Source organism: Rhincodon typus, chromosome 10 (genome assembly GCF_021869965.1).
Source record: "Rhincodon typus isolate 14 chromosome 10, sRhiTyp1.1, whole genome shotgun sequence".
NCBI lineage: Eukaryota > Metazoa > Chordata > Chondrichthyes > Orectolobiformes > Rhincodontidae > Rhincodon > Rhincodon typus.
In genome coordinates, this window is record NC_063341.1 from 3244484 (window position 1) to 3259423 (window position 14940).

The 14940-nt window shown below is 51.6% G+C and overlaps 1 protein-coding gene across 3 annotated transcripts in view; it reads left to right on the top strand.

The window, feature by feature from the left end:
* LOC125484273 (uncharacterized protein KIAA1614-like) overlaps window positions 1–14940 on the top strand; it is a 54913-nt gene that overhangs the window by 28318 nt on the left and 11655 nt on the right. For 2 of the 3 annotated variants that reach the window (XR_007263110.1, XM_048602321.1), the window contains exons 5-7: window positions 1633–3494; window positions 6716–6941; window positions 9512–9752. Coding sequence is in view for 2 of the 3 variants with exons in the window: in XM_048602321.1 (XP_048458278.1) it covers window positions 1633–3494; window positions 6716–6941; window positions 9512–9752 (2329 nt within the window). In the remaining variant the exon portion in view is untranslated. The remainder of the gene's footprint in view (window positions 1–1632; window positions 3495–6715; window positions 6942–9511; window positions 9753–14940) is intronic. The other variant, XM_048602320.1, reaches the window with a different exon arrangement.

A 14940-nucleotide genomic window follows, 5' to 3' on the forward strand; every position in this document is an offset into this window, starting at 1 on the left:
CAGTGGGGTGTGTGTCTCCCAGTGAGGGTCAGCACCTTCAGGAGAGGGATAGTGGGAGAGGTCTGTAGCTGTCCCCCAGCAATGGCGATGGGGAGACACAGAGGGTAAGGATACCCGCGAGACCGTGAATTTGTTTTGATTTGTGGCCGAGGCTCCCCAGTTTCAAACCGCGAGATGTGCTATTCCAATCTGGGGAACCAAGTCACCGGAGCAGCATTCAGTTCGTCTGCAATGGTATTTTCCTGACCGGGGCAGGAAAGGATGGTGATGTCTGCGTAAGTGGTTTGAAAATGTGGGTGAGCTGAGCTGTGACTGTGTGTGTGGTCCTGTCAGGGATTATCCCTCCTGTTCTGGAGTGACCCATTCACCTTCCACACTCGGTGTCAATGTTGTTCCCTCAGACTGTGTGTGAGCCTCCCTTTGTCGATAGTTCCCTTCTGCAGAGAATGTGGGCCCATGCTCCTCAACTTCTTAAGGGCAGGGGAAGAGGGTGCTTGGCTGCAAATCCCTTCCTCTTTGATCACGAGCAGGCCATTCAGGCCCTCGCGTCTGCTCTGGTGTCTGATAAAATTATAATTGACGCAGTTGCGACCTCAACCTCATGGCCCTGCAAATACCTCCGCCCCCTCCCTCAGTACCCCTCGACTTCCCCGTTGGTTAAGAATTTATCTGCTTCACTTTCAAATGTGTCCAGTGAACCAGCTTCCACTGATTGCTGGGGGAGAGAATTCAACACGCCAATGGAAAAGACTGTCAATTCCTCATCTCCATCTTGCGCAGCGATCTCTCATCTGTAATCTACGCCTCTAGTTTTAAACTCTCTCACAGGGCAAATATACTTAGCGTCCACCCTGACAAGTTCCGTCTGGGTGTACTGTGGCTCCCCTCCAAGCTGCTCACCCTCCCGATTTGGAAATATATCATTGTTCCTTCCGTCACTGGGTCACAATCCTGGAAATCCCCCCTTAAGGGCATTGTGGGTCTGCCTACAGCACGTGGACTGCAGTGATTCAAGAAGGCAGCTCACCCCCACCTTCCCTAGGCAGTTACTAGGTCCGGGCGATAAATCTCAACCGTATCCACATCCTGCAAACTGATATATAGTGGGGGAAAAATCACCCTTCAGTTTTCGAAACTCCAACAGTGCATGCCCAATTTGCTGAACCTTTCCGCGTAAAACAACTCGTCTACGCCAGGAATCAACCGAGTGAGTCTTTTGAAACTGTGTTTTGCGATTTTTGTATCCACCTGAGGGAATCGGACTCTGGTTTAATGTCCCAACAGGGAGGATTGTACCTCTGACAGTGTGGCACTCCGTCAGCCGCTGCGGTGGGGAATTTAGCCTGGCTCCTGGAGTTGGGAGGGGCGGAGGGATTGATGCAGTGTAACTCGGAGGGTACACCCAGGTTACACAATCTCTTTATGTTGGGGGCAGTGCTGAGTCTCAGTCGATCTATGGTGCGTAAGAGAGGGAGCTGGTGTGTGGTCTAGCTGTGAGATGTGGAGACACGCAGTGTGTTTGTATACGTGCCCATACGGTGCCCCCGATCTGCCTCGGTACTGCAGTGGATCGGGCTCTTGGTTGAATGCAGCCTGGTAAAATAACTGGTGTGTTTCCACCCCACTGTGCAGGGATGCCCGCGTGGATGGCAGCTCGTCACCAAAGAGGGGGCCCACCTCCAGAGAGCGGTTTTGTCCGGGCGCCCCCAGTGGCGAACCCCATTGCGGAGCACGAGAGAAACGGAGCCAATCGCCAAGCCGCGTGAGGTTCGAGGACGAGTCGACCCAGGAGGCCGAGGCCCGCTACCAGCTGCAGAGGAGGTGCGGGGCTGAGCCCTCGGGGCACTGGGTGACCAGGAGCCTGCCTGGCCTCCCGGCCTATCGGTTGCCCAGGAAGGAGTGCTTGCTGAGGGTCGACGCGGAAGACGCTGTTAAAGCACGCGGCAAAGCTCCCCGAGCACGGGGCACCGCTGGCCCACACGCCAACGGTGAGATGCCAGCTGGCGGGGCGTCTCTCCCCCTTGCCTACACCGCCTTCTGCATTGACGGTAAGTGTAGCTCTTGTGGCTCCTACATCATTTCAGAGCCGGCGGTGCGTGGGCTTGAGCCCCCTTCCTATGAATTTCCGGATGCCAGGCTCGGAGCCCAGGGTGAGGAGGTCTACCTCCCCGGTCGGCTGGAAATTCCCCGGGATCCTGTGCCCAGCCTGAGTGCGGGACCTGGAGATGTGGTTTGTTCGCTGGCTCCCAGAACCATACCTTGTGGGGCTCTTCTGTCAGGGCCAAGGATCACAATCGAGCCCATTAGGGAGACCTACATTGGTGACGTGACTTCCATCGATGACATCCCTGTGATTGGCGTGACCACTTGCAGCCCAGGCGATGCAGAGAGGGAGGATTGTAAAGGCACGAGAGTCGCATCATGCTACCATGCTGTCGCGTCAGGCAGCGAGGGAGGGAGAGCAGGAAATGTCGGAACCCCTGCCCGTCACATAGACTCGCCAAAGAGTGGCCTCGGGAAGAACGGTGCCCCCTCCGACCCTCGGACAGCCCCAGCCGACTGTGGGTCAGGGTCCAGAGGGGAGATGGAGGAGAGGGGGAGGGTCTGCGGCCAGCAGTGCCGTGGAGTTGAGAGCACTGGCCGACTCGGACGGGGCGCCGATTCCAAGGTAGCGGCCAGGGTTTGTGTGCCAGGGGTCAGTCCCGAAGCAGACCCGAGCTCAGGGCAGGTTCCGGAGATGCCCTCCCTTTGTAAGAAGAAGCAGCAGCAGCTGCTGCCCCACCCTGCATCACTGTGCCCAGCAGGGAGGCCCGATCGCAGCCCTGACCAGAGCCAGGGGGTCTCCAGCTTGCCGTGCCTGCCCCTTCCTCTGGAAAGTGGCAGGAGGGGTCTTGGAAACGGGCAGGGCGAGGAGGCCCGAGGCGGACCTGGGGAACCTGGGACAGACCCGGCGCTCCCCACAAACCTCCCGGTTAAGGCTCGCGGCCGGCACCCGTCACTGAAGAGGCTGCCGGGCAGCAAAGGCGAGCCAGGCTCATGCCAGCAGGGCAGAGTGCCACGTCACACCCACACAGACAGCCACGTCACACACCCTGGCAACTGCCCATCTCAATGGGGCGACGCAGGGAGACCGCCCGGCTCCCCACCCCTTCTGGAAGCTTCTTCCCTTCAGCCTCAGCGACAGGTGCCACGTGACCGCACACGGGCCTCGTGCCCTTCAGAACCCAGTGCCCACCCACTGCCAGATTCAGACCCTCCCTGCCCGAGGGACCCACTGGCTGACAGCTCAGGCCAGAGCTCGGGAAGACGGACCCCCCGCACGGGGAGACCCTCCACGGCGACCTGTCGGCCCATCAATCCGAACGGCGGGCTCTCCCCCTCTGAGCACCAGGGGTCTATCGAAGCCAGCAAGACTGGGAATAGTTGGAGCAGTGTTGGTGCTGAGGGGATGTCCACATCCGAGCAGGCTGCTGAGAAGGACCTCAGTAAAACAGGTAAGTGGACAACACATATCCTATCTGAGAGCTTAGGCCCGTGGAATGGTCGCTGGGACAGCTGTGTAGAGTGCAGGAGGTCCATCAGTGTGGTCAGCGCCAGAGTTTGGGTATTGTTCAGGAACGGTCTCCTGCGTTCAAAGTCTGTACTTATTCCACACGGGAAGGGGGCAGAACTAGAGGCGTCAGTCCACAGGGTTGGAAACGGGTTTTTCCGTTGGTGCCTCATGGATGCCCAGCCTTGAGTTGCTGGACCCACTTACTGAGGGGACCCTCCCCCATGACCCCAGTTGGTGAGGGGACCCTCGCCCCATGACCCCAGTCGGTGAGGGGACCCTCCCCCCATGACCCCAGTCGGTAAAGGGACCCTCCCCCCATGACCCCAGTTGGTTAGGGGACCCTCCCCCCATGACCCCAGTCGGTGAGGGGACCCTCCCCCCATGACCCCAGTTGGTGAGGGGTCCCTCCCCCATGACCCCAGTCGGTGAGGGGTCGCTCCCCCCATGACCCCAGTCAGTGAGGGGCCCCTCCCCCATGACCCCAGTCGGTGAGGGGACCCTCCCCCCATGACCTGCCCAAAGAGAACAAGCCCATCCCTGGGCTGTTTTCCTGGATCTGTAGTACACTGCCACGAGTAGTGAATGGGGGCAAAATTGGTCACACGTTCGCCAAGGTGCAACCCACCAGCCCACACAGCTGGAGCTCAGGACTCAACTCACTATTTATATTCTTGTTCCAGTGAGTGTTAGACGTGCGTTTAGTAAAATTTCCTGGCTATATACAAAGCCAGCCATCTCCCTTGTTATTTATTTGCCCTTCTTCACCCCTGTTTGCAGTTCTTTCGGTTTTGACCTCATCTTACCAATCTGCTGTACCCGTCCATGACAGTATCAGTGAGGGGGACCACTGCACAGTCCTTGTGGAGACTAAATCCTGCCTTCACATTGAGAGTAACCTCCCGTGCTAAATGGGACAGACTTCAAACAGGTCCAGCAACTCAAGGCTGGGCATCCATGAGGCGCTGTAGACCATCAACAGCAGCAGAATCCAGCACAATCTGTAACCTTATAACACAAACTGCTCGGAACCTCAGTGGAGAGAGAAACAGAGTTAACATTTTGAGTCCAGTATGTCTCCTTTTCAGAACTGAAAGGGTCTGGAGAGTTTTTAATTCCGTTGGCATAGAAGGGAGGGGGAAGTCAGTGGAACAAATGATGAGGACCCTCCAACCAAAAGACAATAGGAATGATAATAGTGGTGATGGTGGGATCAGGAGTAATCTTTTCAGCCCATCGAGTCTGCTTTGCCATTCAATGAGATCAGGGCTGATCTGACAATCCTCAACTCCACTTGCCTGCCTTTTCCCCACACTGATTAAAATCCCCGCACTGATTAAAGATCTGTCTGTCTCAGCTGTGGATACACTTAATGGCCCAGCCTCGACAGCCCTCTGTGGGAAAGAGTTCCATAGATTCACTGCCGTCTCAGAGAAGAAATTCCTCCTCGTCTCTGTCTTAAATGGGCGACCCTTTACTCTGAGACAATGCCTTCCGTATCTTAGACTCTCCCACAAAGGGAAACAACCCCTCCCTGTCACGCCCCATAAGAATCTCCTGTGTTTCAATCAAGTCTCCTCTCATTCTCTTAAACCCCACTGAGTACAAACCCAACCTACTCAGCATCTCCTCACAAGACAGTCCCTCCATCCCCGGGATCAGCCGAGTGAACCTTCTCTGGACTGCCTCCGATGCCACTTTATCTTTCCTTAGATATGGGGCTAAAACTGTTCACAGTATTCCAGCTGGGGTCTGACTATGTGTATGGCTTTGTGTAGTTTTAGCAAAGCCTCCTTACTTTTAGATTCCATTCCCTTTGAAATAAAAGCCAGCATTCCATTTTGTCTTCCCTATTATCCCCTAAACTTGGGTGCTACGTTTGTGTGATTTGTGGACAAGGACTCCCAAATCCCTCTGTTCTGTAGCTTTCTGCAGCCTTTCTCCATTTAAATAATATTCAGCTCCTCTATTCTTCCTGCCAAAGAGTACAGCCTTACACTTCTCCATAATATATGGTCTCATTTAATGGCTGAGCAGACTCAAAGTCGCTGAATGGCCTACTTCTTCTCCTCCATATTATGGTCTTAAGAAGCTCGACACCATCCAGGATAAAGCAGTCCCCGCTGGATTGGCGCCACATCCATTCCCTCCACCACCGGCACTCAGCAGCAGCAGTGTGTCCTATCTACAAGATGCACTGCAGAAATGCACCAAAGATCCTCAGACAGCACCTTCCAAACCCACGACCACTTCCATCCAGAAGGACAAGGGCAGCAGATACATGGGAACACCACCCCCTGCAAGTTCCCTTCCAAACCACTCATCATCCTGACTTGGAAATATATTGTTGTTCCTTCACTGTCACCAACAGCACATGGTAGGGTTGTCTACCTGCACTGAATGCCTTGCCGTGGTTTAAACAGGCAGCTCAGTGTCACCTTGTCAAGGGCAATTGGGAGGAGCAGTAAATACTGGCCCAGCTAATGACACTCTCATCCTGTGAAGGAGCAAAACATCTAGGACACCAAATTGAATCACAGTCTTATTTGGTTGCTGTAGCTGTTATTTCCCATTTTCTATTACAGGGGCGTTGAGGGCTGTGCTCAGTGGATACTGGCTGAAGAGCTATCTGGGATAAATAGGGGGCATAGAACAGAATGGGAGTATGTGGGGACATAGGCTGGATTAATGAGTATGGGGGAACAGGGGTTGTTTGAGGAGGCACAATGGAGCGTAGGGAGTAGGAGAGGACATGGCCTGGCATGGGGAAGTGTGGTGGTAATAAGTGGAATAGTGCCTGAGAGTGGACAACAAGAGGGCATGAAGATCAGAAGGGGCATGGATGTGTAAGAGGGGACATTGGGGATGAGAGGGGACATGGGGTACATGAGAGGGGATGGGGAGGTAAGGGGCATGGGGAGGCATTGGGACATGGGGTGTATGCGAGGGCATGGTGAGGAGAGGGGACATGATATGTATGAGAGGGCATGGGGTGGAAAGGAAGCATGGGAGGAGAGGGGACATTGGATGTATGAGAGGGCATTGGGTGTATGAAAGGGCATTGGGAGGCATGGGGAGAATGTGAGAACATGGTGTGGCATGGGTCCGTGTGGATGGCGAGGGTTAAGGCGGCCTACATGCTGTTACTGTTTCTCTCTATCTTAGCAGAACGGAAGCTACCAAAGGTGAGGATAAGGCCCCACGACAACACTGACAGACTGGAGGAGCCAAATCCAGCCGTAGCATCAGATCTTGGGGAGTGTCAGGGGTTGGCACAGCCTCCTGAGGCAGATCCTGCTGCCTATCAGTCCGGGAACAGGCCATACGTCTGCAGAGAGAGTCCTGCCCACCACTCGACCAGCTGGCCTTCAGAAGACAACCAAGTGCTAGTGTGAGTCTGCATTCCCCCCTCTCTGTGTCAGGACCAAGTCACCTCTCTGTCTCCACCCCGAGTTGGTCTCAGGCTCCAGCTCAAGGCCCAGGAGCAGTTGACAAGCTCCATTGGGTCCTGGGTCCTGGGTTTGTCACAGGAATGAGTTAATACTGGAGATTGCTCATTGTGTAACCACCACACAACTCAATGAAAGACAGCATCTCCCTCACTCGGGCCTCAGTAGGGTGTAATCTCCCCTCCGGCTCACAATGTTGCTCCACTCCTCCACTCCATAGACACAAACACATCATCCAGGCTGAGAGTGCAGTGCAGTACTGACGGCGTGCCGCACTGTCGGAGGGTCAGTACTGAGGGAGTGTCGCACTGTCTGATCATCAGTACTGAGGGAGTGCTGCACTGTCGGAGAGTCAGTACTGAGGGAATGCCGCACTGTCGGAGGGTCAGTGCCGCACTGTCGGAGGGTCAGTGCCGCACTGTCGGAGGGTTAGTACTGAGGGAGTGGCGCACTGTTGGAGGGTCAGTACTGATGGAGTGCCACACTGTCGGAGGGTCAGTACTGAGGGGGTGGCGCACTGTCTGATCATCAGTACAGAGGGAGCGCCGCACTGTCGGAGGGTCAATGCTGAGGGAGTGCTGCACTGTCGGAGGGTCAGTACTGAGGACGTGCCGCACTGTCAGAGGGTCAGTGCTGAGGGAGCACCGCACTGTCGGAGGGTCAGTACTGTGGGAGGGCCGCATTGTCGGAGGGTCAGTGCTGAGGGAGTGCTGCACTGTCGGAGGGTCAGTACTGAGGACGTGCCGCACTGTCGGAGGGTCAGTACTGAGGGAGTGCCGCACTGTCAGAGGGTCAGTGCTGAGAGAGTGCCGCACTGTCGGAGGGTCAGTACTGAGGGAATGCCGCACTGTCAGAGGGACCATCTTTCAGCATTACTTTGAAGTCTTGTCTTCCCTGTTGGGTAGATGTTAAAGATCCCAGAACACCTTTGGGAGAAGAAGTGGGGAGTTATTTCAGGGCCAGTATTTATCCTTCAACCAACGTGACTACACATGGCTGTTTGTGGGATCTTTCTGCGTGGAGATTGGTGGCCATGTTTGCACCATTACAGCAGTGATCATAGTTAAAGAGGACTTCATGGCTGTGAAATACTTTGAGATGTCCTGGCATGTGAATGTCACAATAGCAATGCAATTTAATTTATTTCAAGTTCAGGGAAATGCTCACAGTAACAGTCTCCTGAAGAGGGGTTTCCATCGGGGAGGGAGACTACTGAGAGAAGCTGGGGTTCTCCTTACACGGACTGAAATTGAAAGGGAATTGTGAGTAACTCACCTCCTGGCTTCCCCAAAGACTGTCCACCATCGACAAGACACAAGTCAGGAGTGTGATGGAATACTCCCCACTTGCCTGGATGAGTGCAGCCCCAACAACACTCAGGAAGCTTGACACTATCCAGGACAAAGTAGCCCACTTGATTGGCACTACATCCACAAGCATCCAGTCCCTCCACCACCGACGCTCAGTAGCAGCAGTGTATACTGTCTACAAGATGCACTGCAGAAATTCACCAAAGATCCTCAACCAGCACCTTCCAAACCCACAAATCACTTCCATCCAGAAGGACAAGAGCAGCAGACACATGGGAACACCAGCCCCTGCAAGTTCCTCTCCAAGCCTCGGTTCCTTGATGCCACACTCGGTCAAATGCAGCCTTGATGTCAACGGCTGTCACTCTCATCTCCCCTCTGGAATTCAGCTCTTCGGTCCATGTTTGAACCAAGGCTGTAATGAGGTCAGGAGCTGAGTGGCCCTGGCGGAACCCAAACTGGGCGTCACTGAGCAGGTTATTGCTGAGCAGGTGCTGCTTGATAGCACTGTCAATGACACCTTCCATCGCTTTACTGATGATCGAGAGTAGACTGATAGGGCGGGAATTGGCCAGGTTGGATTTGTCCTGCTTTTTGTGTACAGGACGTACTTGGGCAATTTTCCACATTGTCGGGTAGATACCCGTGTTGTAACTGGACTGGAACAGCTTGGCTAGGGGGAAGCAAGTATCTGGAGCACACTCATAGAATCGCTACAGTGCAGAAACAGGCCCTTCAGCCCAACACATCCACACCGACCCTCAGAGCATCCCACCCAGACCCATCCCCCTACCCTTTCCCTGTAACCCACCTAACCCTGAATACTGTGGGCAATTTAGCATGGCCAATCCACCTTGCCTGCACATCTTTGGACTGTAGGAGGAAACCAGAGCACCTGGAGGAAACCCACGCAGGGAGAATGTGCAAACTCTACACAGACAGTCACCCAAGGGTGGAATCGAACCCAGGTCCCTGGAGTTGTGAAGCAGCAGTGCTAACCCCTGAGCCACCGTGCCATCTCCAGTCCTATTGCTGGAATGTTGTCAGGGCTCATAGCCTTTGCAGTATCCAGTGCCTCCAATTGTTTCTTGATATCACATAATTCGTCCTCGTCTCTGTTTTAAATCTGTCCACCCCTTATCCTAAAACTGTGACCTCTCTGTGTGAGTGACCTGTGACTGACACTCTGTTTTGTGGTGCAGAGACCCCGGCTATGGCTCTGGATCTCGGCGTGTTACTGAGAGCCAGCAGAGACCACGCTCCGTCCTGAAGGCCTATTTCTCTTCCATTGGCCACAGTGCCATCAGGAAGCTGAGCAAGCTCCGCTCGGCCAGTATGGAGCAGCTTAGCCCTCCATCAGCGGACCCTCAGCCTGCAGCGAAGAGGAGCGAGGAGATTGAAGCAAGGCTGAGGAAGAGTCCTTCTCTCCAGTCTCTCCGGCTGGTGGGTACTGCGCCTCTCACAGAGATCCAGCACCGAAATCTTCAAGTCGTTTCCAATCTTACTTACCCCGCACCTTCTCCAGCTTTTGGACGTAAGGCATAGAAACTCTGTAAATAAGATCAGACAGTATCCGCAGGAACGGTAGACAGTAAGTGATTAACAGGAAAGATTAAAGACTGGGAAGACTGAGAAGTGACCTCACCGAGGTGTTTGAAAATTATGGATGAGTTTTGATAAGTTGGTCGCTGTGGAGGTAGTGTTTCCACTCTTGTGGGAAATCCAGGCCTAGGCACTATAAACATGAACAGGAGCAGGCCATTCAATCCCTCTGAATGGTGGAGCACACTCGATGGGCTGAATGCCCTATCTCTGCTTCTAGGTCTTATGGTCTAACTAATCATCTCGCTAACTCTTTGTGGGATCTTGCTGTGTTAAATTGGGGCTCCTCTGACATAACAATGTCACCTTCACTGAAAAGCAAGCCTAGAGGCATTGGGAGGGCGTGATGGGGTGCTACTTAAATGGAGGTTCTCTCGTGGCCAAAGTCAGGATGATCCCCTTACCCCTCCTCCACGGTGTGGGTCTCTAGCATTGTGCAGAATGTTCAAACACTTAACATCAAGCCCTTTCACAGAGGCTTAACAGCAACCCAGGTCAGGCAGGAGATAGTCAGACAATCAGCAGCTCAGAGTGAGGTGGGTGTAACAGAACAACTGAGACAGGATTTGCAGGCAGAGACTTTGAATTAGATTGCGGATGGCCTGACATCTAACTCCATCTACCCCACCTCTTCACCCATTCCCACAGCACCACCTTTAGATAATCAGGGATAAATCCATAGGGAGTTCAGGGGAAACTCCCAAACCTGAGTTTTGAATGATAGAGCATGCTGGAAGGGCCAAATGGCCTAATCCTGCTCCTGGTTGCTGTGTAAACAGCCTATTTCTGTTCTGCCTGCTCATCTGGTCACCTTGAGCCAGGAGTATTGATAGCACGTGAGCTCCACCTGCTGGGCTTTCTAAGAGCAGCTACCACGCAGCCAGCCCACTCTGTATATCAGCTCGGACTGGGGAAACTTTGGATCCATAACCTGATGATTGTGGCCTGATGGGGCAGCATAAAGATAACATTTCAGGGAGGTCCCCCTCTCCAGTCTTCACATTATGTGCTTGACCCTCAAAGTTCTCTCAGGTCGCCGATACCAACACGCAATGTGCCCCCTATTCCCCTGTTCCACACTTACACTCGGGTCCATTTTAAAATTCTCATCCTGAGGTCTATGCTGTCCTTATTTGCTGTCGTCCTGCAACCCTCCCACACTGCCCCCATCAAACACTGGCCCCTCCCTTAACCTCCACATTCACTCCACTGTTGCCAGCCTAGATTTGCTGTCTAAACTTTTCTCAATTCAAAGTCTCTGCCTGCAAATCATGTCCCAGCTGCTCAGTTACACCCACCTCACTCTGAGCTGCTGATTGTCTGACTATCTCCTGCCTGACCTGGGTTGCTGTTAAGCCTCTGTGAAAGGGTTTGATGTTAAGTGTTTGAACGTTCTGCACAATGCTAGAGACCCACACCGTGGAGGAGGGGTAGGGGGATCATCCTGACTTTGGCCACGAGAGAACCTCCATTTAAGTAGCGCCCCATCACGCCCTCCAAATGCCCCTAGGCTTGCTTTTCAGTGAAGTTGGCATTGTTATGTCAGAGGAGCCCCAATTTAACACAGCAAGATCCCGCAAAGAGTTAGCGAGTTGACTGGTCAGTTAGTTAGACCATAAGACCTAGAAGCAGAGATAGGCTATTCAGCCCATCGAGTCTGCTGCACCATTTGATAAGACCATGGCTGATTTGATAATCCTCAACTTCACTTTTCTGCCTTTTCCCCAGAACCCCTTGATTCCCTTCCTGATTAAAGATCTGTCTGTCTCAGCCTTGAATATGCTTAATGTCAGCCTTGACAGCCCTCTGCAGTAAAAAATTCTGCAGGTTCATTACCCTCTGAGGGAAGAAATTCCTCCTCATGTCTTTGCTAACAGGGCAACCCCTTATTCTGAGATGAGGCCCTTGGGTCCTAGACTCTCCCACAAGGGGAAACAACCTCTCCCTGTCAATCCCATAAGAATCTTGTGTGTTTCAATAAGGTCTCCTCTCATTCTTTTAAACTGCACTGAGTACAAACCCAACCTACTCAGCTTCTCCTCATAGGACAGTCTCTCCATACACACCATCAGCTGAGTTGAACCTTCTCTGGACTGCCTCCAATACCAAAGTATCTTCCCTTAGATAAGGAACCCAAAACAATTCACAGTATTCTAGCTATGGTCTGACTAGCACCTTGTATAGTTTCAGCAAAACCTCCCCACTTCTATACTCTATTCCCTTTGAAATAAAGGCCAGCATTCCATTGCCTTCCCTATTACCTGCTGAACATTTATGCTATTGTTTTCAGATTTGTGCACAAGGACTTCCCAAATCTCTCTGTGCTGCAGCTTTCTGCAGTCTTTATCCATTTCAATAATATTCAGCTCCTCTATTCTTCCTGCCAAAGTGCATAACCTCATAGTTCCTCACATTATATTCCATATGCCAAGTTTTTGCCCATTCACTTAACTTGTCCATATCCCTGTGTAGACTGCTTGTGTTAATCTGGGCGCATGCTCTCCCACCTAATTTTAATGTTGACTTGGCAAACATACACTCGCTTTCCCTATCCAAGTCATTACACATTGTAATTAACTGTGCCCCCAGCCCCGATCCTTGTGGCGCTCCACTAGTTACAGGTTGCAATCCTGAAAACGTCCCTCATTATCCCAGCTCTCTGTTGACTATTAGAACAAAGAAAATTACAGCACAGGAACAGGCCCTTTGGCCCTCCAGGCCTGCGCCGATCCAGATCCTCTATCTAAACCTGTCGCCTATTTTCCAAGGATCTGTATCCCTCTGCTCCCTGCCCATTAATGTATCTATCTAGATACATCTTAAATGATGCTATAGTGCCTGCCTCTACCACCTCCGCTGGCAACGCATTCCAGGCACCCACCACCCTCTGCATAAAGAACTTTCCACGCATATCTCCCTTAAACTTTTCCCTTCTCACCTTGAAATCATGACCCCTAGTAATTGAGTCCCCCACTCTGGGAAAAAGCTTTTTGCTATCCACCCTGTCTATACCTTTCATGATTTTGTAGACCTCAATCAGGCCCCCCCTCAACCTCCGTCTTTCTAATGTAAATAATCCTAATCTACTCAACCTCTCTTCATAGCTAGCGCCCTCCATACCAGGCAACATCCTGGTGAACCTCCTCTGCACCCTCTCCAATGCATCCATATCTGACCAGAACTGTATGCAGTATTCCAAATGTGGTTGAACCAAAGTCCTATACAACTGTAACATGACCTGCCAACTCTTGTACTCAATACCCTGTCTGATGAATGAAAGCATGCCATATGCCTTCTTGACCACTCTATCGACCTGCGTTGCCACCTTCAGGGTACAATGGACCTGAACACCCAGATCTCTCTGTGCATCAATTTTCCCCAGGGCTTTTCCATTTATCGTATAGTTCGCTTTTGAATTGGATCTTCCAAAATGCATCACCTCTCATTTGCCTGGATTGAACTCCATCTGCCATTTCTCTGCCCAACTCTCCAATCTATCTACATTCTGCTGCATTCTCCGACAGTCCCCTTCACTATCTGCTACTCCACCAATCTTCGTGTCATCTGCAAACTTGCTAATCAGACCATCTATACCTTCCTTCAGATCATTTATGTATATCACAAACAACAGTGATCCCAACACGGATCCCTGTGGAACACCACTGGTCACAGTTCTCCATTTTGAGAAACTCCCTTCCACTACAAGTCTCTGTCTCCTGTTGTCCAGCCAGTTCTCTATCCATCGAGCTAGTACTCCCTGGACCCCATGTGACTTCATTTTCTCCATCAGCCTACCATGGGGTACCTTATCAAATGCCTTACTGAAGTCCATGTATATGACATCTACAGCCCTTCCGTCATCTATCAACTTTGTCACTTCCTCAAAGAATTCTATCAAGTTGGTAAGACATGACCTTCCCTGCACAAAACCATGTTGCCTATCACTAATAAGCCCATTTTCTTCCAAATGTAAATAGATCCTATCCCTCAGTATCTTCTCCAGCAGCTTCCCCACCACTGACGTCAGGCTCACCGGTCAGCCAATCCTTTCTCTGTGCCAATATATATAACAGCAATCTAATGGGACTTTCCCCAAACCAAGTGAGTTTTGGAAAATTAAAATCTAAGCATGAAAGTTAAAACCAAGGGTGGAGTATTTGTTAGGGCTTGTGCCTTTGAGCCGGAAAACCCTGTTTTTGAGTCTCACTCCTGGGTTTATTGGCCATGGAAGAGCCTGACTTCTGGTACAGGCTGCCCAGTGTGTTAGTGTAACCTGGCCTTGCATTGCGTAGGCCAGGAACCTTGTGGCCACACTGTGATAAGGTGGGCACTTCTACTCTCTGTAATAAAATCACTGGTGGAGGAGCAGAAACATTTAATCTCAGAACCGAAGGAATATAATCTTCAGGAAAGGTTGAAATAAGCGTTGGCGGAGGGTGTTTTTTTTCGAGAAAGGAGTCAGACAGAAAAGTAGTTAAAATTCTTTTCAGGGAAGGCTTGATGTAAATATGACCAAGAGATAGAGGTGGGATTTTGATTTTTGAGTTGATTTGATTTATTGTTGTTTCACATGTACCTAAGTATAGTGAAAAGTTTTGTTTTGCATGCAATACGGGCAGACCATACCATACAAAGATCACAGGGTGATTGAACAGAGCGAGGAATACAAAGTTACGGCTGCAGAGGAGGTGCATGAAAAGCAAGATTAACATTACATTAGAGAGGTCCATTCAGAAGTCTAATAACAGCAGGGAAGAAACTGTTCTTGAATCTGTTGGTACGTGTGTTTAAGCTTTTGTATCTTCTGCTTGATGGAAGAGATTGTAAGAGATTATAACCAGGGTGGGAGGGGTCTTTGATACTGTTAGCTGCCTTTTCAAGGCATCAAGAAGTATAGATGGAATCAGTAGATGGAAGGTTGGCTTCCATGATGGACAGGTCTGTGTTCACAATCCTCTGTAGTTTCTTACAGTCCTGGGCAGAGCAGTTGCTGTACCAGGCCATGATGCACCCAGATAGAATGCTTTCT